Here is a 26,323-nt window from a genome sequence, read left to right on the forward strand (position 1 = left end):
CTTCCTGCAGGCTCATCCTGACATGAGGAGGAGATGCACTGCAGTACTTAATGCAGCTGGTGGCCACACCAGCTACTGACTGTTACTTTTGGTTTTGACTCCCCCTTTGTTCAGGGAGACATTATTCCATTTCTGTTAGTCACATGTCTGTGGAACTTGTTCAGTTTATGTCTCAGCTGTTGAATCTTGTTATGTTCATACAAATATTTACACATGTTAAGTCTGCTGAAAATAAACGCAGTTGACAGTGAGAGGACGTTTCTTTTTTTCAATAAATTGAGATGGGATAGTTGTAGATACCTTTTTCTTATTCAACAGTTAAGGATTCTTGGAATTTGTTAGTAAAATATAGGTGAGTAAATTTGTTCTTATACTTTTTGTAATTTGCAGAATTCAAGGGAGAGGGATTTGTGAGAAACTTTTTATACAACTTGTATTTTTTTTAAAGATTATTTTAGACTGGTTGTAAACCAAGGTTTCCAGAACCCATCTGCTGCTCTCTTACGTGATTTAACTAAGGGAAAGCAGAGGTAAAATACAGAATTGAAAGATGTGAGAAAAGTCTGGTAAGCAGTCTCCACATCGGCCTGATTATTAAAAAATTCCCATGAAATATCATCAATCAACATCTTAAAGCGCTTACAATTACTTTAGTTAAATATTCTACATTTAATGCGACTAATCATTACCATCTGTTAATTTCCAGCTGCCGAAGAGAAGTGGAAAATTGGAAAGTGGTCAGAAATGTCAGTACAACGTACACCTGTATTAGCCACATTATTCAAAGAATTTGTTAAAATTTTTATCAATAAGGGTGGCAGATGAACTGGTCACTCTTGTGGGCTTACTTTTTAATAAGTTTATGTTGTAATCACCAAATAGAGAAAAAAAAATTGTATCTTCATTATTAATCAAATCCCAGGTTGATGCAAGGATATCAATGAAATTACCAATGTCAGAATCGGGTGACCGATAGATGCATCCAATTACCACTTTTTAACCACCAAAAAATGAACAGGAGGGAATTTCTATGAAAATAGAGTCAACATCAACGTTATCAGATGTACATTACATGACCAAAAGTATGTGGACACATGCTCTTCGAACATCTCATTCCAAAATCATGGGCATTAATATGGAGTTGGTCCCCCCTTTGCTGCTATAACAGCCTCCACTCTTCTGGGAAGGCTTCCCACTAGATGTTGGAACATTGCTGCGGGGACTTGCTTCCATTCAGCCACAAGAACATTCGTGAGGTCGGGCACTGATGTTGGCCGATTAGGCCTGGCTCGCAGTCGGCTTTCCAATTCATACCAAAGGTGTTCGATGGGATTGAGGTCAGGACTCTGTGCAGGCCAGTCAAGTTCTTCCACACCAATCTAGACAAACCATTTCTGTATGGACCTCGTTTTGTGCACGGGGGCATTGTCATGATGAAACAGGAAAGGGCCTTCCCCAAACTGTTGCCATGAAGTTGGAAGCGCAGAATCGTCTAGAATGTCATTGTATGCTGTAGCGTTAAGATTTCCCTTCACTGGAACTAAGGGGCCTAACAAGAACCATGAAAAACAGCCCCAGACCATTATTCCTCCTCCACCAAACTTTACAGTTGGCACTCTGCATTGGGGCAGGTAGCGCTCTCCTGGCATCCGCCAAACCCATTCGTCCGTCGGACTGCCAGATGGTGAAGTGTGATTCATCACTCCAGAAAACACGTTTCCACTGCTCCAGAGTCCAATGGCGGCGAGCTTTACACCACTCCAGCCGACGCTTGGCATTGCGCATGGTGATCTTAGGCTTGTGTGCACCTGCTCATGAAGCTTTCATGAAGATCCCGACGAACAGTTCTTGTGCTGACGTTGCTTCCAGAGGCAGTTTGGAACTTGATAGTGAGTGTTGCAACCAAGGACAGACGATTTTTACGCGCTATGCGTTTCAGCACTCGGCGGTCCCGTTCTCTGAGCCGTTGTTGCTCCTAGACGTTTCCACTTCACAATAACAGCACTTACAGTTGACAGGGGCATCTCTAGCATGGCAGAAATTTCACAAACTGACTTGTTGGAAAGGTGGCATCCTATGACAGTGTCACGTTGAAAGTCACTGAGCTCTTCAGTAAGGCCATTCTACTGCCAATGTTTGTCTATGGAGATTGCATGGTCGTGTGCTTTATTTTGTACACCTGTCAGCAACGGGTGAGGCTGAAATAGCCGAATCCACAAATTTGAAGGGGTGTCCACATACTTTTGAATATATCGTGTAAGTTCGAGTTCCTCTCGTACAAAGAAAATGTTTATGAACAAAATAGGACACTCCTCCGCCCACTCTTGACATTCTACAGTGGTGAACAGCATTATAAGGAGACATGTCATAAAGCACGGGTGTCTCTTCAGTCAACCAAGTTTCTGAAAGGGCAACAATGGAAAATTCATGATTGAGAGAAGACAGATAATGGACAAGGTGGTCATGATTTTTAGGAAGACTGAAGGTTCAAAAGAAAAGTAGAAAATAAGATTAAGCGTCTTGGAATTAGATAAACTGATATACAGGTTGTTAAATTGCTAAACATTATAGTAATTACAAGTGATAGACTAATCTCTGTTAAATTTCAGGAAATTTGAATCAGGATCAAATTAATAATTAACGGCAGCTGTCCCTTACTTTTTTCAATCTTTACTTGAGTGAAGCCAGTGTAGCTATTATGCATGTTGATGACTCAACACTATACAAATCAGCTACTACCGCGAGTGAAATCACTGCAACACTTAACAAAGAGCTGCAGTTAGTTTCAGAATGAGTGGCAAGGAATACATTTTTCCTAAATATTTCAAAAACTAAGAGCAGAAATCGGCTGATCGTCCTTTAGTGGCAAAAGAAATGCCAAAAAGGCACAATCAAAGAGGAGAATAATTATTCTGTCGAGGATTATTTATTATTATTATTTTTAAACATATGCCTATACTATGGCAAAAATAACGTGACACAATTTGAAAATTATAACAGCATGATATGAAGAAATTGATTAAAATGCTCGAAGTGAATGCTGGAATTAAACAATTAACTATGCTAATTAACAAAAGCTGTGTGCATTAAGGAATTAGATACCTGTTTCAAATCTAAGCTTGTCTCTAATAACTGCCTGTTGTGTTTTACGGTATTTAAATATGTATAGTGTAATTGTTGTTTATTGATGCCTTCATGCAGGGCTCATCTGCACAAGAGACCATGGTCTCAGCATGACTCCCTGCTTGAATAAAAGTTAAATAAAAATGGTTTCCTCCATCAGGTAACAAAACATTTAGTGGAATGTTTTCCCATTGAGTGAGAAGGAAGTAGCCAGGTTTTAAGAGCACCTGGCTGAAAGGGAAGTGGTAGCGTCATTTCAGGCCTGTTCTTCTATAACTCCATTCTTGTTGGACTTTCCCAATTGTTTGGGAATGGATTGATTTCACAACTGAAGTACTGGGACTGTGAAGGGAAATGTTCCTTGTGGGAACTCATACATGTAGGTCAATATGAATGTGGTTTCCATCCACGCATAAGGGGCAAAACCAAGCTATGAGACCCTGATATGAGGTGTTCTCACACCTGCAGATGCAGGTGGGCAGGTCATGGCTACTCTCAATGGATAGAACACATTTTTTCACAACAACGCCTAAAACAAATGCACCAAAACCCTTGCAATGTAAGCCTGAACAAAGTTGTTTGGGCCAGGAAAATTCACAGATTGATAAATTATTGTTTTCTATTTAAGTTAGAAGATATTTACGCAAGGATGAAATTCAATAATTGTTTTGAAATATTTATATCGTAAAAACATATTTTTTGTATAAATATTATCCACTTACTTCACTCATGATTTTATTTTTAAAACACACATTTCTCAAAGCATAATAATTTCCATGTGCTCTTTGTGTTTACAGTCACTCCACAAAGAATTCACTATGAATTGCCATGGTAGAGTTGTGCCATCTAGTATCATAAATTGAAATGACCAAATGTTACCTTGATACGTTCAATGTCTGGAAGACAAAATGTAGACAAACAACACTAATATGAAGAATTTGTACATCATAGTCAAGCTTCTCCATGGAATCCATTACTGAGATCTACCATCAAAATTATTTCAGCATTCATTGGAGCATTTCAAAGCAAGGTGATCAGCACATCTTTGCTGCAGGTTTTGTGTTAATAGACTGAATGAGTTTAAAGACAAGGCCTGGGTCTATTGGAGTTGAAATGAGAAGAATGTCTACTTACCGACAGCTCTGAAGAGACATGCTCCATCCTCTTTCATTTTTTTAATGACGAATCCTTTCTTTTCCCCAAGCGCTTTTTCAAACCAGTGCTCCTGCTAAGAGAAATAGAAAACCTGTCATTTCATGCAGTGGGTTATACAGGCAAGCCTATGGGAGGCAACATTACATTACTGTCTCAAGTGAGCCGTGACCTTCCAGGAGAGCAGAATTAGGCTATTTCAATTTTGTTCGTTTTAGCTACACATTTGTTTACAAAGTCTCCAATAAAATTTTACGTGCCCATTAAAGTGGACCTGAGCGCCAGCAAGGTGTGAGGTTGTCCCCGGTTGTAGCGAACATCCCCCTAGCCATCTACGCCCTCTACAGAAGTAACAACCTAAACCAGGGATCATCAACTAGATTCAGCCGGGGGCTGATTTGTTCTTGAGAGGATGGACAGGGGGCCTGGAACATAATTACAAATAATTATGTCATTGCAAATTGACCGCAAGAAGTCCAAACAGATATAATACTGTATTTGACTAAAACATAATAATTTCAAACCTTGCATATATTTGTATACGACCACATACAGTGCATTCGGAAAGTATTCAGACCCCTTGACTTGTTCCACATTTTGTTACGTTACAGCCTTATTCTGAAATGGATTAACTAAAAAATTGTCCTCACCAATTTAAACACAATGATGACAAAGCGAAAACAGGTTTTTAGAAATGTAATACCTTATTTATATAAGTATTCAGACCCATTGCTATGAGACTCGAAATTGAGCTCAGGTGCATCCTGTTTCCATTGATCATCCTTGAGATGTTTCTAAAACTTGAATTCCATTGATCATCCTTGAGAGTCCACCTGTGGTAAATTCAATTGATTGGACATGATTTGGAAAGGCACACTCCTGTCTATATAAGGTCCCACAGTTGACAGTGCATGTCAGAGCAAAAACCAAGCCACGAGGTCAAAGGAATTGTCCGTAGAGCTCCGGGATAGGATTGTGTTGAGGCACAGATCTGGGGAAGGGTACTAAAACACTTCTGCAGCATTGAAGGTCTCCAAGAACACAGTTGCCTCCATCATTCTTAAATGGAAGAAGTTTGGAACCACCAAGACTCTTGCTAGAGCTGGCCGCCCGGCCAAACTGAGTAACCGGTGGAGAAGGGAGGTGACCAAGAACCCGAACTCTGACATCTTCCAAATGGAAAAGGTTGCCGACTGTTGGTGTAGCCTAAAATGTAAAAAAAAAAGCCTTTTCATTAAAAAAAGCTGAAATGTCTTGAGTCAATAAGTATTCAACCTCTTTGTATGGCAAGCCTAAATAACCTCTGGAGTAAAAATGTGTTTAACAATTCACATAATAAGTTGCATGCTCTCACTGTGTGCAATAATGTTGTTTAACATGAATTTTGAATGACTACCCCATCTCTGTACCCCACACATACAATTATCTGTAAGGTCCCTCAGTCCAGCAGTGAATTTCAAGCACAGATTCAACGACAAAGTCCAGGGTAAATGGGTTAAAAAAAAGCTGACATTGAATTAGGCAACTCAAGTGCCTATACTTCAACAGCAAAGTAAGATGGAAGATTATAAAGTAGGGCCTTGTAAACAGAAAGGGAGTAATGTAGATATCTATGGGGTTTTAGCTAAATCCAGCCAACCTTTTGGTACAGGATGCAGTTACAAGTATCAAAACTGTCGCCTCTTACAAAAGGAAGGGCACTACGATAGATGACATCCAAAGGGTTAAGAGTAGTAGCAGCTGCACTTTGATGAACAACATCACCATAATCAAGAACAGATAAAAAGTTTACTGAATAATCTGCTTCCTACTGATTAGAGAAAGGCACAGCTTTTTCTACAGATACAGATTAACTTTAAATCTTAGTTTATTAGCCATTTCATATACACTACCGTTCAAAAGTTTGGGGTCACTTAGAAATGTCCTTGTTTTCGAAAGAAAAGCAATTTTTTTGTCCATTAAAATAACATCAAATTGATCAGAAATACAGTGTAGACATTTTTAATGTTGTAAATGGCTATGGTAGCTGGAAACGGCTGATTTATAATGGAATATCTATGGTTGAAGTCGGAAGTTTACATACACCTTAGCCAAATACATTTAAACTCAGTTTTTCACAATTCCTGACATTTAATCCTAGTACAAATTCCCTGTTTTAGGTCAGTTAGGATCACCACTTTATTTTAAGAATGTGAAATGTCAGAATAATTGTAGAGAGAATTATTTATTTCAGCTTTTATTTATTTCATCACATTCCCAGTGGGTCAGAAGTTTACATACAGTGGGGGAAAAAAGTATTTAGTCAGCCACCAATTGTGCAAGTTCTCCCACTTAAAAAGATGAGAGAGGCCTGTAATTTTCATCATAGGTACACGTCAACTATGACAGACAAAATGAGAAAAATAAATCCAGAAAATCACATTGTAGGATTTTTAATGAATTTATTTGCAAATTATGGTGGAAAATAAGTATTTGGTCAATAACAAAAGTTTCTCAATACTTTGTTATATACCCTTTGTTGGCAATGACACAGGTCAAACGTTTTCTGTAAGTCTTCACAAGGTTTTCACACACTGTTGCTGGTATTTTGACCCCTTCCTCCCATTCCAGATCTCCTCTAGAGCAGTGATGTTTTGGGGCTGTCGCTGGGCAACACGGACTTTCAACTCCCTCCAAAGATTTTCTATGGGGTTGAGATCTGGAGACTGGCTAGGCCACTCCAGGACCTTGAAATGCTTCTTACGAAGCCACTACTTCGTTGCCCGGGCGGTGTGTTTGGGATCATTGTCATGATGAAAGACCCAGCCATGTTTCATCTTCAATGCCCTTGCTGATGGAAGGAGGTTTTCACTCAAAATCTCACGATACATGGCCCCATTCATTCTTTCCTTTACACGGATCAATCGTCCTGGTCCCTTTGCAGAAAAACAGCCCCAAAGCATGGTGTTTCCACCCCCATGCTTCACAGTAGGTATGGTGTTCTTTGGATGCAACTCAGCATTCTTTGTCCTCCAAACACGACGAGTTGAGTTTTTACCAAAAAGTAATATTTTGGTTTCATCTGACCATATGGCATTCTCCCAATCCTCTTCTGGATCATCCAAATGCACTCTAGCAAACTTCAGACGGGCCTGGACATGTACTGGCTTAAGCAGGGGGTCACGTCTGGCACTGCAGGATTTGAGTCCCTGGCGGCGTAGTGTGTTACTGATGGTAGGCTTTGTTACTTTGGTCCCAGCTCTCTGCAGGTCATTCACTAGGTCCCCCCCGTGTGGTTCTGGGATTTTTGCTCACCATTCTTGTGATAATTTTGACCCCACGGGGTGAGATCTTGCGTGGAGCCCCAGATCGAGTGAGATTATCAGTGGTCTTGTATGTCTTCCATTTCCTAATAATTGCTCCCACAGTTGATTTCTTCAAACCAAGCTGCTTACCTATTGCAGATTCAGTCTTCCCAGCCTGGTGCAGGTCTACAATTTTGTTTCTGGTGTCCTTTGACAGCTCTTTGGTCTTGGCCATAGTGGAGTTTGGAGTGTGACTGTTTGAGGTTGTGGACAGGTGTCTTTTATACTGATAACAAGTTCAAATAGGTGCCATTAATACAGGTAACGAGTGGAGGACAGAGGAGCCTCTTAAAGAAGAAGTTACAGGTCTGTGAGAGCCAGAAATCTTGCTTGTTTGTAGGTGACCAAATACTTATTTTCCACCATAATTTGCAAATAAATTCATAAAAAATCCTACAATGTGATTTTCTGGATTTTTTTCTTCTCAATTTGTCTGTCATAGTTGACGTGTACCTATGATGAAAATTACAGGCCTCTCTCATCTTTTTAAGTGGGAGAACTTGCACAATTGGTGGCTGACTAAATACTTTTTTCCCCCACTGTACACTCAATTAGTATTTGGTAGCATTGCCTTTAAATTGTTTAACTTGGGTCAAACGTTTCGGGTAGCCTTACACAAGCTTCCCACAATAAGTTGGGTGAATTTTGGCCGATTCCTCCTGAACGAGCTGGTGTAACTGAGTCAGGTTTGTAGGCCTCCTTGCTCGCACACTCTTTTTCAGTTCTGCCCACACATTTTCTATAGGATTGAGGTCAGGGCTTTGTGATGGCCACTCCAATACCTTGACTTTGTTGTCCTTAAGCCATTTTGCCACAACTTTGGAAGAATGCATGGGGTCATTGTCCATTTGGAAGACCCATTTGCGACCAAGCTTTAACTTCCTGACTGATGTCTTGAGATGTTGCTTCAATATATCCACATAATTTTCCTTCCTCATGATGCCATCTATTTTGTGAAGTGCACCAGTCCCACATGCAGCAAAGCACCCCCACAGCATGGTGCTGCCACCCCCGTGCTTCACGGTTAGGATGGTGTTCTTCGGCTTGCAAGCTTCACCTTTTTCCTCCAAACATAACGATGGTCATTAACGCCAAACAGTTCTATTTTTGTTTCACCAGACCAGAGGACATTTCTCCAAAAAGTACGATCTTTCTAACCATGTGCAGTTGCAAACCGTAGTCTGGCTTTTTTATGGCTGTTTTTGGAGCAGTGGCTTCTTCCTTGCTGAGCGGCCTTTCATGTTATGTCGATATAGGACTTATTTTACTGTGGATATAGATACTTTTGTACCCGTTTCCTCCAGCATCTTCACAAGGTTGTTTGCTGTTGATCTGGGATTGATTTTTTGTGTATGTCCACTCGCACCAAAGTACGTTCATCTCTAGGAGACAGAAAGCGTCTCCTTCCTGAGAGGTATGACGGCTGTGTGGTCCCATGGTGTTTATACTTGCATACTATTGTTTGTACAGATGAACGTGGTACCTTCAGGCGGTCTTGGCTGATTTCTTTTGATTTTCTCATGATGTCAAGCAAAGAGGCACTGAGAAGGTAGGCCTTGAAATACATCCACAGGTACACCTTCAATTGACTGAAATTATGTCAATTAGCCTATCAGAAGCTTTTAAAGCCATGACATCATTTTCTGGAATTTTCCAAGCTGTTTAAAGGCACAGTCAACTTAGTGTATGTAAACTTCTGACCCACTGGAATTGTGATACAGTGAATTATAAGTATTCATCCCCCTTGGCGTTTTTCCTATTTTGTTGCATTACAACCTGTACTTTAAATGGATTTTTATTTGGTTTTCATGTAATGGACATACACAAAATAGTCAAAATTTGTGAAGTGAAATGAAAAAAATAATACAAAAATAAATAATGGAAAAGAGGTGCATGCATATGTATTCACCCCCTTTGCTAAGAAGCCCCTAAATAAGATATGGTGCAACCAATTACCTTCAGAAGTCATATAATTAGTTAAATAAAGTCCACCTGTGTGCAATCTAAGTGTCACATGACCTCAGTATGTATATATATATATATATATATATATATATATATATATATATATATATATATATATATATATATATATATATATATATATATATATATATATATATATATCACAGTGGGGAAAAATAGTATTTAGTCAGCCACCAATTGTGCAAGTTCTCCCACTTAAAAAAGATGAGAGGGCCTGTAATTTTCATCATAGGTACACGTCAACTATGACAGACAAAATGAGAAAAAAATTCCAGAAAATCACATTGTAGGATTTTTAATGAATTTATTGGCATATGATGGTGGAAAATAAGTATTTGGTCAATAACAAAAGTTTCTCAATACTTTGTTATATACCCTTTGTTGGCAATGACACAGGTCAAACGTTTTCTGTAAGTCTTCACAAGGTTTTCACACACTGTTGCTGGTATTTTGGCCCATTCCTCCATGCAGATCTCCTCTAGAGCAGTGATGTTTTGGGGCTGTCGCTGGGCAACACAGACTTTCAACTCCCCTCCAAAGATTTTCTATGGGGTTGAGATCTGGAGACTGGCTAGGCCACTCCAGGACCTTGAAATGCTTCTTCTGAAGCCACTCCTCGTTGCCCGGGCGGTGTGTTTGGGATCATTGTCATGCTGAAAGACCCAGCCACGTTTCATCTTCAATGCCCTTGCTGATGGAAGGAGGGTTTCACTCAAAATCTCACGATACATGGCCCCATTCATTCTTTCCTTTACGGATCAGTCGTCCTGGTCCCTTTGCAGAAAAACAGCCCCAAAGCATGATGTTTCCAACCCCATGCTTCACAGTAGGTATGGTGTTCTTTGGATGCAACTCAGCATTCTTTGTCCTCCAAACATGACGAGTTGAGTTTTTACCAAAAAGTTATATTTTGGTTTCATCTGACCATATGACATTCTCCCAATCCTCTTCTGGATCATCCAAATGCACTTCAGACGGGCCTGGACATGTACTGGCTTAAGCAGGGGGACACGTCTCGCACTGCAGGATTTGAGTCCCTGGCGGCGTAGTGTGTTACTGATGGTTGGCTTTGTTACTTTGGTCCCAGCTCTCTGCAGGTCATTCACTAGGTCCCCCCGTGTGGTTCTGGGATTTTTGCTCACCGTTCTTGTGATCATTTTGACCCCACGGGGTGAGATCTTGCGTGGAGCCCCAGATCGAGGGAGATTATCAGTGGTCTTGTATGTCTTCCATTTCCTAATAATTGCTCCCACAGTTGATTTCTTCAAACCAAGCTGCTTACCTATTGCAGATTCAGTCTTCCCAGCCTGGTGCAGGTCTACAATTTTGTTTTTGGTGTCCTTTGACAGCTCTTTGGTCTTGGCCATTGTGAAGTTTGGAGTGTGACTGTTTGAGGTTGTGGACAGGTGTCTTTTATACTGATAATAAGTTCAAACAGGTGCCATTAATACAGGTAACGAGTGGAGGACAGAGGAGCCTCTTAAAGAAGAAGTTACAGGTCTGTGAGAGCCAGAAATCTTGCTTGTTTGTAGGTGACCAAATACTTATTTTCCACCATAATTTGCAAATAAATTCATTAAAAATCCTACAATGGGATTTTCTGGAATTTTTTTTCTCAATTTGTCTGTCATAGTTGACGTGTACCTATGATGAAAATTACAGGCCTCTCTCATCTTTTTAAGTGGGAGAACTTGCACAATTGGTGGCTGACTAAATACTTTTTATCCCCACTGTATATATACAGTGGGGCAAAAAAGTATTTAGTCAGCCACCAATTGTGCAAGTTCTCCCACTTAAAAAGATGAGAGAGGCCTGTAATTTTCATCATAGGTACACGTCAACTATGACAGACAAATTGAGAAAAAAAAATCCAGAAAATCCCATTGTAGGATTTTTTATGAATTTATTTGCAAATTATGGTGGAAAATAAGTATTTGGTCACCTACAAACAAGCAAGATTTCTGGCTCTCACAGACCTGTAACTTCTTCTTTAAGAGGCTCCTCTGTCCTCCACTCGTTACCTGTATTAATGGCACCTGTTTGAACTTGTTATCAGTATAAAAGACACCTGTCCACAACCTCAAACAGTCACACTCCAAACTTCACAATGGCCAAGACCAAAGAGCTGTCAAAGGACACCAAAAACAAAATTGTAGACCTGCACCAGGCTGGGAAGACTGAATCTGCAACAGGTAAGCAGCTTGGTTTGAAGAAATCAACTGTGGGAGCAATTATTAGGAAATGGAAGACATACAAGACCACTGATAATCTCCTCGATCTGGGGCTCCATGCAAGATCTCACCCGTGGGGTCAAAAAGATCACAAGAACGGTGAGTAAAAATCCCAGAACCACACGGGGGGACCTAGTGAATGACCTGCTGAGAGCTGGGACCAAAGTAACAAAGCCAACCATCAGTAACACACTACACCGCCAGGGACTCAAATCCTGCAGTGCGAGACGTGTCCCCCTGCTTAAGCCAGTACATGTCCAGGCCCGTCTGAAGTGCATTTGGATGATCCAGAAGAGGATTGGGAGAATGTCATATGGTCAGATGAAACCAAAATATAACTTTTTGGTAAAAACTCAACTTGTCATGTTTGGAGGACAAAGAATGCTGAGTTGCATCCAAAGAACACCATACCTACTGTGAAGCATGGGGTTGGAAACATCATGCTTTGGGGCTGTTTTTTCTGCAAAGGGACCAGGACGACTGATCCGTGTAAAGGAAAGAATGAATGGGGCCATGTATCGTGAGATTTTGAGTGAAACCCTCCTTCCATCAGCAAGGGCATTGAAGATGAAACGTGGCTGGGTCTTTCAGCATGACAATGATCCCAAACACACCGCCCGGGCAACGAAGGAGTGGCTTCGTAAGAAGCATTTCAAGGTCCTGGAGTGGCCTAGCCAGTCTCCAGATCTCAACCCCATAGAAAATCTTTGGAGGGAGTTGAAAGTCTGTGTTGCCCAGCGACAGCCCCAAAACATCACTGCTCTAGAGGAGATCTGCATGGAGGAATGGGCCAAAATACCAGCAACAGTGTGTGAAAACCTTGTGAAGACTTACAGAAAACGTTTGACCTGTGTCATTGCCAACAAAGGGTATATAACAAAGTATTGAGAAACTTTTGTTATTGACCAAATACTTATTTTCCACCATCATATGCCAATAAATTCATAAAAAATCCTACAATGTGATTTTCTGGATTTTTTTTTCTATTTTTGTCTGTCATAGTTGACGTTTACCTATGATGAAAATTACAGGCCTCTCTCATCTTTTTAAGTGGGAGAACTTGCACAATTGGTGGCTGACTAAATACTTTTTTTCCCCACTGTATATATATACACACATACACACCTGTTCTGAAAGGCCCCAGAGTCTGCAACACCACTAAGCAAGGGGCACCACCAAGCAAGCGGCACCATGAAGACCAAGGAGCTCTCCAAACAGGTCAGGGACAAAGTTGTGGAGAATAACAGATCAGGGTTGGGTTATAAAAAAATATTTGAAACATTGAACATCCCACGGAGCACCATTAAATCCATTATTAAAAAATTGAAAGAATATGGCACCACAACAAACCTGCCAAGAGAGGGCCGCCCACCAAAACTCACAGACCAGGCAAGGAGGGCATTAATCAGAGAGGCAACAAAGAGACCAAAGATAACCCTGAAGGAGCTGCAAAGCGCCACAGCGGAGATTGGAGTATCTGTCCATAGGACCACTTTAAGCCATACACTCCACAGAGCTGGGCTTTACGGAAGAGTGGCCAGAAAAAAGTCATTGCTTATGAAAAAAATAAGCAAACACGTTTGGTGTGGGAGGCATGTGGGAGACTCCCCAAACATATGGAAGAAGTTACTCTAGTCAGATGAGACTAAATTGAGATTTTTGGCCATCAAGGAAAACGCTATGTCTGGTGCAAACCCAACACCTCTCATCACCCCAAGAACACCATCCCCACAGTGAAGCATGGTGATGGCAGCATCATGCTGTGGGGATGTTTTTCATCGGCAGGGACTGGGAAACCGGTCAGAATTGAAGGAATGATGGATGGCGCTAAATACAGGGAAATTCTTGAGGGAAACCTGTTTCAGTCTTCCAGTGATTTGAGCCTGGGACGGAGGTTCACCTTCAAGTAGGACAATTACCCTAAGCATACTGCTAAAGCAACACTTGAGTGGTTTAAGGGGAAACATGTAAATGTCTTGGAATGGCCTAGTCAAAGCCCAGACCTCAATCCAATTGAGAATCTGTGGTATGACTTAAAGATTGCTGTACACCAGCGGAACCCATCCAACTTGAAGGAGCTGGATCAGTTTTGCCTTGAAGAATGGGCAAGAATCCCAGTGGCTAGATGTGCCAAGCTTATAGAGACATACCCAAAGATACTGTTTTTTTTGTCTTATTTCTTGTTTGTTTCACGGCAACAAATATATTGCATCTTCAAAGTGATAGGCATGTTGTGTAAATGAAATGATACAAACCCCCCAAAAATCAATTTTAATTTTGGGTTGTAAGGCAACGAAATAGGAAAAATGCCAAGGGGGGGGGGTGAAAACTTTTGCAAGCCACTGTAGGCCTACAGAGGCCCATTATCAGCAACCATCAGTCCTGTGTTCCAATGGCACATTGTGTTTGCTAATCCAAGTTTATCATTTTAAAAGGCTAATTGATCATTAGAAAACCCTTTTGCAATTATGTTAGCAGAGCTGAAAACTGTTGTGCTGATTAAAGAAGCAATAAAACTGGCCTTCTTGAGACTAGTTGAGTGTCTGGAGCATCAGCTATTGTGGGTTCGATTACAGGCTCAAAATGGTCAGAAACAAATAACTTTCTTCTGAAACTCGTCAGTTTATTCTTGTTCTGAGAAATTAAGGCTATTCCATGCGAGAAATTGCCAAGAAACTGAAGATCTCGTACAATGCTGTGTACTACTCCCTTAACAGAACAGCGCAAACTGGCTCTAACCAGAATAGAAAGAGTGGGAGGCCCTTGTGCACAACTGAGCAAGAGGAAAAATACATTAGTGTCAAGTTTGACAAACAGACGCCTCACAGGTCCTCAACTGGCAGCTTCATTAAATAGTACCTGCAAAACACCAGTCTCAACGTTAACATTGATGAGGCGACTCCGGGATGCTGACCTTCTAGGCAGAGTTGCAAACAAAAAGCCATATCACAGACTGCCCATCTTAATCTTTTATTTTTATTGGCCAGTCTGAGATATGGCTTTTTCTTTGCAACTCTGCCTAGAAGGTCAGCATCCCGGAGTCGCCTCTTCACTGTTGACATTGAGACTGGTGTTTTGCGGGTACTATTTAATGAAACAGTTACAGTTTTGACTTAAATCTACTTGAAGATCTATGGCAAGACCTGAAAATGGTTGTCTGCAAGAAATTTGATATTAAGGAAGTCTGAAGGTTTTGCTCGCCTAAGGTATCTCATGATAAGCTTTAGACCACACTATTTACCTAGACAGTTTTCATCTATATTTCTCGTAGCTGTCTATTTACCACCACAAACCGATGCTGGCACTAAGAACGCACTGACTGAGCTGTATAAGGCCATAAGCAAACAAGAAAATAGTCATCCAGAAGCGGCGCTCCTAGTGGCCGGGGACTTTAATGCAGGCAAACTTAAATCCGTTTCACCTCATTTCTACCAGCATGTTAAATGTGCAAACAGAGAAAAAAAAGACCACCTTACTCCACACACAGAGACGTGTACAAAGCTCTCCCTCGCCCTCCATTTGGCAAATCTGACCATAATTCTATCCTCCTGATTCCTGCTTACAAGCAAAAACTAAATCAGGAAGCACCAGTGACTCGGTCAATAAAGAAGAGGTCAGATGAAGCAGATGCTAAACTACAGGACTGTTTTGCTAGCACAGACTCAAATATGTTCCGGGATTCTTCCGATGGCATTGAGGAGTACACCACATCAGTCACTGGCTTCATAAATAAGTGCATCGATGACGTCGTCTCCACAGTGACCGTACATACATACCCCAACCAGAAGCCATGGATTACAGGCAACATCCGCACTGAGCTAAAGGGGAGAGCTGCCGCTTTGAAGGAGCGGAAATCTAACCCGGACGCTTATAAGAAATCCCACTATGCCCTCCGACGAACCTTCCAATAGGCAAAGCATCAACACAGGACGCATGTGTGGTTCCCACCGTCAAGCATGGAGGTGGTGATGTGATGGTGTTGGTGTTCTTTGCTGGTGACACTGTTGGTGATTTATGTAGAATTCAAGGCACAATTAACCAGCATGGCTACCACAGCATTCTGCAGCGATACGCCATCCCATCTGGTTTGCGCTTAGTGGGACTATTATTTGTTTTTCAACAGGACAATGACGCAAAACACACCTCCAGGCTGTGTAAGGGCTATTTGACCAAGAAGGAGAGTGATGCAGTGCTACATCAGATGACATGGCCTCCACAATCACCAGACATCAACCCAATTGAGATGGTTTGGGATGAGTTGGACAGCAGAGTGAAGGAAAAGCAGGCAACAAGTGCTCAACATGTGGGAACTCCTTCAAAACTGTTGGAAAAGCATTCCTCATGAAGCTGTGTGAAAAGATGTCATAAAGGAATCTCAAATATAACATACATTTTGATTTGTTTAACACTTTTTTGGTTACTACATGATTCCATGTGTTATTTCATAGTTTTGAAGTCTTCACTAATATTCTACAATGTACAAAATAGTAAAAATAAAGAAAAACCCTGGAATGAGTAGGTAGTGTCCAAACTTTTGACTGGTGAGAATGCTATTCATTGACTACAGCTCAGTGTTCAACACCATAGTGCCCTCAAAGCTCATCACTAAGCTAAGGATCCTGGGACTAAACACCTCCCTCTGCAACTGGATCCTGGACTTCAAGACGGGCCGCCGCCAGGTGGTAAGGGTAGGTCACAACACATCAACCACGCTGATCCTCAACACGGGGGTCCTTCAGGGGTGCATGCTCAGTCCCCTCCTGTACTCCCTGTTCACTCATGACTGCATGGCCAATGTACGACTCCAACACCATCATTAGGTTTGCCGACAACACAACAGTGGTAGGCCTGATAACCGACAACGATGAGACAGCCTATAGGGAGGAGGTCAGAGACCAGGTTGTGTGATGCCAGGATAACAACCTCTCACTCAACGTGATCAAGACAAAGGAGATGATTGTGGACTACAGGAAAAGGATGACCGAGCATGCCCCCATTCTCATCGATGGCGCTGTAGTGGAGCTGGTTGAGAGCTTCAAGTTCCTTGGTGTCCACATCTCCAACAAACTATCATGATCCAAACACACCAAGACAGTTGTGAAGAGGGCACAACAAAGCCTATTCCCCCTCAGGAGACTGAAAAGATTTGGCATGGGTCCTCAGATCCTCAAAAAGTTCTACAGCTGCACCATCGAGACCATCCTGACTGATTGCATCATCGCCTGGTATGGCAACTGCTCGGCCTACGACCGCAAGGCACTACAGAGTGTAGTGCGAACGGCCCAGAACATCACTGGGGCCAACCTTCCTGCCATCCAGGACGTCTATACCAGGTGGTACCAGAGGAAGGCCCTAAGAATTGTCAAAGACTCCAGCCACCCTAGTCATAGACTGTTCTCTCTGCTACCGCATGGCAAGCGGTACAGGAGCGCCAAGTCTAGGTCTAAATGGCTTCTTAACATCTTCTACATGTACATATTACCTCAATTACCTTGACTAACCTGTGCCCACACACATTGACTCTGTACTGGTACCCCCTGTATATAGCCTCACTACTGTTATTTTACTCCTGCTCTTTAATTATTTGTTATTTCTTTAATTTTTTAATTTAAATTTGTTCCATTTTTTTTGTTAACACTTATTTTTCGTAAAACTGCATTGTTGGTTAACGGCTTTGTAAGAAAGCATTTCATGTGACAAATACAATTTAATTTGATTAGAATTTTAAAGAGCTGGAATATTTTTTTTAAATAATAGTGGTCAAATGTGGCACAATACAAGTGTGAAAAGCTCTTAAGAGACTTAAAAAGAAAAACTCACAGCTGTAATCACTGCCAAAGTTGCTTCTACAAAGTAATGACTCAGGGGTCTGAATACTTATCTAAATGAGATACTTATATTTCCTTCTAAAAAAACAGGTTTTCACTTTGTCATTAAGGGGTATTGTGCGTAGAGAAAAAAAATTGGTGAGAGAAAAAAATATATTTAATACATTTAGAAATCATGCTATAACAACAAAATGTGGAATAAGTCAAGGGGTATGAATACTTTCTGAAGGCACTGTAAAACTCCTGATTTAATAAATAGCATTCGGGTTGTTCCTTCAAAACGCAAAAGAAAGACGAATTCGACACCCACCATCTCAGATTATACTGAAATCATTGCTGTAGTTAGAAACAGGTTAGCATTTCTGAAACATTATTTTATTGACATTTTATTTGATCTGAGAAATTAAGCTAATTGAGTGCAAAATAAATTGCCTTTTTAATTTATAGGATTCATATAGGAATAATCTTCAATAAATATAGTACCTACAGTAACATCCGATTTGGACCATATTTCTTGAGACAGCCTATAGAGAGGAAGTCAGACAAATCAATACCATTTGGATACCATTTGATTAGATGTTCAGGAGTCTTATGGCTTGGGGGTAGAAGCTGTTTAGAAGCCTCATGGACCTAGACTTGGCGCTCCGGTACCGCTTGCCGTTCGGTAGCAGAGAGAACAGTCTATGACTAGGGTGGCTAGAGTCTTTGACAATTCTTAGGGCCTTCCTCTGGCACCACCTGGTATAGAGGTCCTGGATGGCAGGAAGCTTGGCCCCAGTGATGTACTGGTCCGTACACACTACTCTCTGTACTGGCTTGCGGTCGGAGGCTGAGCAGTTGCCATACCAGGCAGTGATGCAACCAGTCAGGATGCTCTCGATGGTGCAGCTGTAGAACCTTTTGAGGATCTGAGGACCCATGCCAAATCTTTTCAGTCTCCTTAGGGGGAATAGGTTTTGTCGTGCCCTCTTCACGACTGTCTTGGTGTGCATGGAACATTATAGTTTGTTGGTGATGTGGACACCAAGGAACTTGAAGCTCTCAACCAGCTCCAATACAGCACCGTCGATGAGAATGGGGGTGTGCTCGGTCCTCTTCATTTTTCCTGTAGTCCACAATCATCTCCTTTGTCTTGATCACGTTGAGGGAGAGGTTGTTGTCCTGGCATCACACGGCCAGGTCTCTGACCTCCTCCCTATAGGCTGTCTCGTCGTTGTCGGTGATCAGGCCTACCACTGTTGTGTCATCGGCAAACGTAATGATGGTGTTGGAGTCGTGCCTGGCCATGCAATCATGAGTGAACAGGGAGTACAGGAGGGGACTGAGCATGCACCCCTGAGGGACCCCCGTGTTGAGGATCAGCGTGGTTGATGTGTTGTGACCTACCCTTACCACCTGGGGGTCGGCCAGTCAGGAAGTCCAGGATCCAGTTGCAGAGGGAGATGTTTAGTCACAGGGTCCTTAGATTAGTGATGAGCTTTGAGGGCACTATGGTGTTGAACGCTGAGCTGCAGTCAATGAATAGCATTCTCACATAGTTGTTCCTTTTGTCCAGGTGTGAAAGGGCAGTGTGGAGCGCAATAGAGATCGCATCATCTGTGGATCTGTTGGGGTGGTAAGCAAATTAGAGTGGGTCTAGGGTTTCTGGGATAATGGTGTTGATGTGAGCCATGACCAGCCTTTCAAAGCACTTCATGGCTACAGACGTGAGTGCTACGGGTCTGTAGTCATTTAGGCAGGTTACCTTAGTGTTCTTTGGCACAGGGACTATTGTGGTCTGCTTGAAACATGTTGGAATTACAGACTCAGTCAGGGACAGGTTGAAAAATGTCAGTGAAGACACTTGCCAGTTGGTCAGCACATGCTGGTAATCTGTCTAGCCCTGCGGCCTTGTGAATGTTGACCAGTTTAAAGGTCTTACTCACATCGGCTCCGGAGAGCGTGATCACACAGTCGTCCGGAACAGCTGATGCTCTCATGCATGTTTCAGTGTTACTTGCCTCGAAGCGAGCATAGAAGTAATTTAGCTCATCTGGTAGGCTCGTGTCACTGGGCAGCTTGCGGCTGTGCTTCCCTTTGTAGTCTGTAATAGTTTGCAAGCCCTGCCACATCCGAAGAGCGTCGGAGCCGGTGTAATTCGATTCGATCTGAGTCCTGTATTGACGCGTTGCCTGTTTGTTGGTTAGTCGGAGGGCATAGTGGGATTTCTTATAAGCTTCCAGGTTAGAGTACAGCTCCTTGAAAGGGGCAGCTCTACCCTTTAGCTCAGTGTGGATGTTGCCTGTAATCCATGGCTTCTGGTTGGGGGTACGTACAGTCACTGTGGGGATACGTACAGTCACTGTGGGGATGACGACATCGATGCACTTATTGATGAAGCCAGTGACGGATGTGGGGTACTCCTCAATGCCATCGGAAGAATCCCGGAACATATTCCAGTCTGTGCTAGCAAAACAGTCCTGTAGCTTAGCATCTGCTTCATCTGACCACTTTTTTATTGACCGAGTAACTGGTGCTTCCTGCTTCAGTTTTTGCTTGTAAGCAGGAATCAGGAGGATAGAATTATGGTCAGATTTGCCAAATGGAGGGCGAGGGAGAGCTTTGTACGTGTCTGTGTATGGAGTAAAGGTGGTCTATAGTTTTTTTCCCTCTGGTTGCACATTTATTAACATGCTGGTAGAAATTTGGTAAAACAGATTTAAGTTTCCCTGCATTAAAGTCCCCGGCCACTAGGAGCGCCACCTCTGGATGAGAGTTTTCCTGTTTGCTTATGGCCGTATACAGTCCTCTGTAGCTCAGCTGGTAGAGCACGGCGCTTGTAACGCCAAGGTAGTGGGTTCGATCCCCGGGACCACCCATACACAAAAATGTATGCACGCATGACTGTAAGTCGCTTTGGATAAAAGCGTCTGCTAAATGGCATATTATTATTATTATTATTATTATTCATTGAGTGTGGTCTTAGTGCCAGCATCGGTTTGTGGTGGTAAATAGACAGCTACGAAGAATATTGATGAAAACTATCTTGGAAGATAGTGTGGTCTACAGCTTATCATGAGATACTCTACCTCAGGCGAGCAAAACCTCGAGACTTCCTTAGATATCGTGCACCAGCTGTTGTTTACAAATATACACAGACCTCCACCCCTTGTCTTACCAGAAGCTGCTGTTCTATCTTGCCGATACAGTGTATAACCCGCCAGCTGTATGTTATTCATGTCTTCAGTCAGCCACGACTCAGTGAAACATAAGATATTTCAGTTTTTAATGTCCCGTTGGTAGGATATACGTGGTTGTAGTTCATCCACTTTATTATCAAGTGATTGTAAATTGGCCAATAGTATCGATGGTAAAGGCAGATTAGCCACTCGTCGCTGGCTCCTTACCAGCACCCCGATATCTCCTTTTCTTTCTACTGCGAATGACGGGGATGAGGGCCCTGTCGGATGTCTGGAGCAAATCCTTCTCGTCCGACTCATTAAATAATTTTTTCTGGTCCTGTTCAAGGTGAGTAATAGCTGTTCTGATGTCCAGAAGCTCTTTCCGGTCATAAGAGACGGTAGCAGCAACATTATGTAGAATATAAGTTATAAACAATGTGAAAAAACACACAAAATAGCACGGTTGGTTAAGAGTCCATAAAACGGCAGCCATCCCCTCCGGCAGTGTGGTGCCAGGACAACATCTCTCCCTCAACGTGAGCAAGACAAAGGAGCTGACCATGGTCTACAGGAAAAGGAAGGGCCGAACAGGCCCCCATTAACATCGACGGGGCTGCAGTGGAGCAGGCCGTGAGTTAAGTTTCTCTGTGTCCACATCAACAAGCTATCATGGTCCAAACACTCCAAAACAGTCGTGAAGAGGGCACGACAAAACCTTTTCTCACTCAGGAGACTGAAAAGATTTGGCATGGGTCCCCAAGATCCTCAAAACGTTCTACAGCTGCACCATCGAGACCATCCTGACAGGTTGCATCACCGCCTGGTATGGCAACTGCTCGGCATCTGACCTTAAGATGCTACAGAGGGTAGTGCGTACGGACCAGTACATCATTGGGGCCAAGCTTCCTGCCATCCAGGACCTATATACTACGCGGTGTCAGAGGAAGGCCCAACAAATTGTCAAAGACTCCAGTCACCAAAGTCATAGACTGTTCTCTCTGCTACCGCACGGCAAGCGGTACCGGAGTGCCAAGTCTAGGTCCAAAAGGCTCCTTAACATCTTCTACCCCCAAGCCATAAGACTGTTGAACAATTCATTAAATGGCCACCCGGACTATTTACATTGACCCTCCCCCCATATTTTTTTTTACACTGCTGCTACTCGCTGTGTATTATCTATGAATAGTCACTTTACCCCTACCTACATGTACAAATTACCTCAACTATCCTGTACCCCCGCACATATATACATACACTGCTCAAAAAAATTAAGGGAACACTTAAACAACACAATGTAACTCCAAGTCAATCACACTTCTGTGAAAGCAAACTGTCCACTTAGGAAGCAACACTGATTGACAATAAATGTCACATGCTGTTGTGCAAATGGAATAGACAACAGGTGGAAATTATAGGCAATTAGCAAGACACCCCCAATAAAGGACTGGTTTTGCAAGTGGTGACCACAGACAACTTATCAGTTCCTATGCTTCCTGGCTGATGTTTTGGTCACTTTTGAATGCTGGCGGTGCTTTCACTCTAGTGGTAGCATGAGACGGAGTCTACAACCCACACAAGTGGCTCAGGTAGTGCAGCTCATCCAGGATGGCACATCAATGCGAGCTGTGGCAAGAAGGTTTGCTGTGTCTGTCAGCGTAGTGTCCAGAGCATGGAGGCGCTACCAGGAGACAGGCCAGTACATCAGGAGACGTGGAGGAGGCACTAGGAGGGCAACAACCCAGCAGCAGGACTGCTACCTCCGCCTTTGTGCAAGGAGGAGCAGGAGGAGCACTGCCAGAGCCCTGCAAAAAGATCTCCAGCAGGCCACAAACGTGCATGTGTCTGCTCAAACGGTCAGAAACAGACTCCATGAGGGTGGTATGAGGGCCCGACGTCCACAGGTGGGGGTTGGGCTTACAGCCCAACACCGTGCAGGACATTTGGCATTTGCCAGAGAACACCAAGATTGGCAAATTCGCCACTGGTGCCTTGTGCTCTTCACAGATGAAAGCAGGTTCACACTGAGCACGTGACAGAGTCTGGAGACGCCGTGGAGAACGTTCTGCTGCCTGCAACATCCTCCAGCATGACCGGTTTGGCAGTGGGTCAGTCATGGTGTGGGGTGGCATTTCTTTGGGGGGCCGCACAGCCCTCCATGTGCTCGCCAGAGGTAGCCTGACTGCCATTAGGTACCGAGATGAGATCCTCAGACCCCTTGTGAGACCATATGCTGGTGCGGTTGGCCCTGGGTTCCTCCTAATACAAGACAATGCTAGACCTCATGTGGCTGGAGGGTGTCAGCAGTTCCTGCAAGAGGAAGGCATTGATGCTATGGACTGGCCCGCCCGTTCCCCAGACCTGAATCCAATTGAGCACATCTGGGACATCATGTCTCGCTCCATCCACTAACACCACGTTGGCGGATGCTTTAGTCCAGGTCTGTGGAGGAGATCCCTCAGGAGACCACCCGCCACCTCATCAGGAGCATGCCCAGGCGTTGTAGGGAGGTCATACAGGCACGTGGAGGCCACACACACTACTGAGCCTCATTTTGACTTGTTTTAAGGACATTACATCAAAGTTGGATCAGCCTGTAGTGTGGTTTTCCACATTCATTTTGAGGGTGACTCCAAATCCAGACCTCCATGGGTTGATACATTTGATTTCCATTGATCATTTTTGTGTGATATTGATGTCAGCACATTCAACTATGTAAAGAAAAAAGTATTTAATTAGATTATTTCATTTATTCAGATCTAGGGTGTGTTATTTTAGTGTTCCCTTTATTTCTTTGAGCAGTGTATATATATATACACACAGTGGGGAGGACAAGTATTTTATACACTGCTGATTTTGCAGGTTTTCCTACTTACTAAGCATGTAGAGGTCTGTAATTTTTATCATAGGTACATTTCAACTGTGAGAGACGGAATCTAAAACAAAAATCCAGAAATCATATTGTATGATTTTTAAGTAATTAATTTGCATTTTATTACATGACATAAGTATTTGATACATCAGAAAAGCAGAACTTAATACTTGGTACAGAAACTTTTGTTTGCAATTACAGAGATCATACGTTTCCTGTAGGTCTTGACCAGGTTTGCACACACTGCAGCAGGAATTTTGGCCCACTCCTCCATACAGACCTTCTCCAGATCCTTCAGGTTTTGGGGCTGTCGCTGGGCAATACGGACTTTCAGCTCCCTCCAAATTTTTTCTATTGGGTTCAGGTCTGGAAACTGGCTAGGCCACTCCAGGACCTTGAGATGCTTCTTACGGAGCCACTCCTTAGTTGCCCTGGCTGTGTGTTTCGGGTCGTTGTCATGCTGGAAGACCCAGCCACGACCCATCTTCAATGCTCTTACTGAGGGAAGGAGGATGTTGGCCAAGATCTCGCGATACATGGCCCCATCCATCCACCCCTCAATACGGTGCAGTCGTCCTGTCCCCTTCGCAGAAAAGCATCCCCAAAGAATGATGTTTCCACCTCCATGCTTCACGGTTGGGATGGTGTTCTTGGGGTTATCATTCTTCTTCCTCCAAACACGGCGAGTGGAGTTTAGACCAAAAAGCTCTATTTTTGTCTCATCAGACAACATGACCTTCTCCCATTCCTCCTCTGGATCATCCAGATGGTCATTGGCAAACTTCAGACGGGCCTGGACATGCGCTGGCTTGAGCAGGGGGACCTTGCGTGCGCTGCAGGATTTTAATCCATGACGGCGTAGTGTGTTACTAATGGTTTTCTTTGAGACTGTGGTCTCAGCTCTCTTCAGGTCATTGACCAGGTCCTGCCGTGTAGTTCTGGTTTGATCCCTCACCTTCCTCATGATCATTGATGCCCCACGAGGTGAGATCTTGCATGGAGCCCCAGACCGAGGGTGATTGACCGTCATCTTGAACTTCTTCCATTTTCTAATAATTGCGCCAACAGTTGTTGCCTTCTCACCAAGCTGCTCGCCCATTGTCCTGTAGCCCATCCCAGACTTGTGCAGGTCTACAATTTTATCCCTGATGTCCTTACACAGCTCTCTGGTCTTAGTCATTGTGGAGAGGTTGGAGTCTGTTTGATTGAGTGTGTGGACAGGTGTCTTTTATACAGGTAACGAGTTCAAACAGGTGCAGTTAATACAGGTAATGAGTGGAGAACAGGAGGGCTTCTTAAAGAAAAACTAACAGTTCTGTGAGAGACGGAATTCTTACTGGTTGGTAGGTGATCAAATACTTATGTCATGCAATAAAATGCAAATTAATTACTTAAATCATACAATGTGATTTTCTGGATTTTTGTTTTAGATTCCGTCTCTCACAGTTGAAGTGTACCTATGATAAAAATTACAGACCTCTACATGCTTTGTAAGTAGGAAAACCTGCAAAATCGGCAGTGTATCAAATACTTGTTCTCCCCACTGTATATATATATTTTACTTTAGTTTATTTAGTTAATATTTTTGTAACTATTTATTGAACTGCATTGTTGGTTAAGGGCTTATAAGTTAGCATTTCAGCGCATGTGACAAATACAATTGTATTTTATTTGAGTAAGAAATGAGGAATCCAATAAAATTATCAAAAGCCACCCACGGACCCCAACGTCATGAGTTGGGATTATGGTTAATTGTTTAGCTAGCTAGCTAACATTAGCTGGCTGGCTCGCTAGCTAACGTTACGTGTATGATCTTATTATTCGTATCTCAGAGCCATTTGCTTGGCTAGTTATAGCCTACTGTTAGCAAGCTAATATTGAACCTGGTTGGTTAGCTACCTGCAGATTCATACAGGGTAGTAACGTCATGAGTTGGGATTATGGTTAATTGTTTACCTAGCTAGCTAGCTACATGTCTTAACAAAATACTGCAAGTAACCATTTCGGGTGCGTTCGTAAATTCAATCTGAGAATGCCAGAGCGCAGAATAACTGATGAATTTACGAACGTACAACACCTGTTGTATATGGCCGGTGTCAGTAAACGTCGGCAAAAAAGCGTAATTTAATTGTTGCTAGCAGCACAGTTACAGTCGCCAACACTCTAGATAACTTGAAAACAGCCTAACCAGCTCTGCTAGGGCAAGTAAAATGGTAAGTGGGGCTGGTTAGGCTGTTTTCATGTCATCCAGAGGTAAACAATTAACCATAATCCCAATTTTGTGTCTGGAAGTAGCTAGCAAGCTAGCCAATGTTAGCCAGTTAGCTTGGGTGCTTTACTGCCATTGTGAGGTCAGAACACTCAGATCAACCCTATTCATCGGCCAGAGCGTCAAGTGTGCGCTCTAAACGCTCCAAGAGCGAAACGAGATGGATGGGGCTAAAGCTTAAGAGGGTGTGAACAATGCTGAATGGGTGTAGACAAAGAAGAGCTCTTCAGTAGGTACCAAAAACATTCAAAGGCCATTTTCTCAAAAGTGAGTTTACAAGTTTATCAACTTTCAAAGCAGAATTACTTTCCCATTGTTCCCTTAAATGCAGTGTATGATATACAATTTTGTAGCTCTGTG

General features: G+C 42.7%; 1 protein-coding gene across 3 annotated transcripts in view; it reads right to left on the reverse strand.

Moving 5' to 3' along the window:
- The window catches only part of LOC121538633 (OTU domain-containing protein 5-A), a 122,603-nt gene that overhangs the window by 85,913 nt on the left and 10,367 nt on the right, over positions 1–26,323 (reverse strand). For 2 of the 3 annotated variants that reach the window (XM_041846816.1, XM_041846815.1), the window contains exon 2: positions 4,258–4,351. In XM_041846816.1, the coding sequence (XP_041702750.1) occupies positions 4,258–4,351 (94 nt within the window). The remainder of the gene's footprint in view (positions 1–4,257; positions 4,352–26,323) is intronic. The other variant, XM_041846817.1, reaches the window with a different exon arrangement.

Source organism: Coregonus clupeaformis, chromosome 24 (genome assembly GCF_020615455.1).
Source record: "Coregonus clupeaformis isolate EN_2021a chromosome 24, ASM2061545v1, whole genome shotgun sequence".
Classification (NCBI taxonomy): Eukaryota; Metazoa; Chordata; class Actinopteri; order Salmoniformes; family Salmonidae; genus Coregonus; species Coregonus clupeaformis.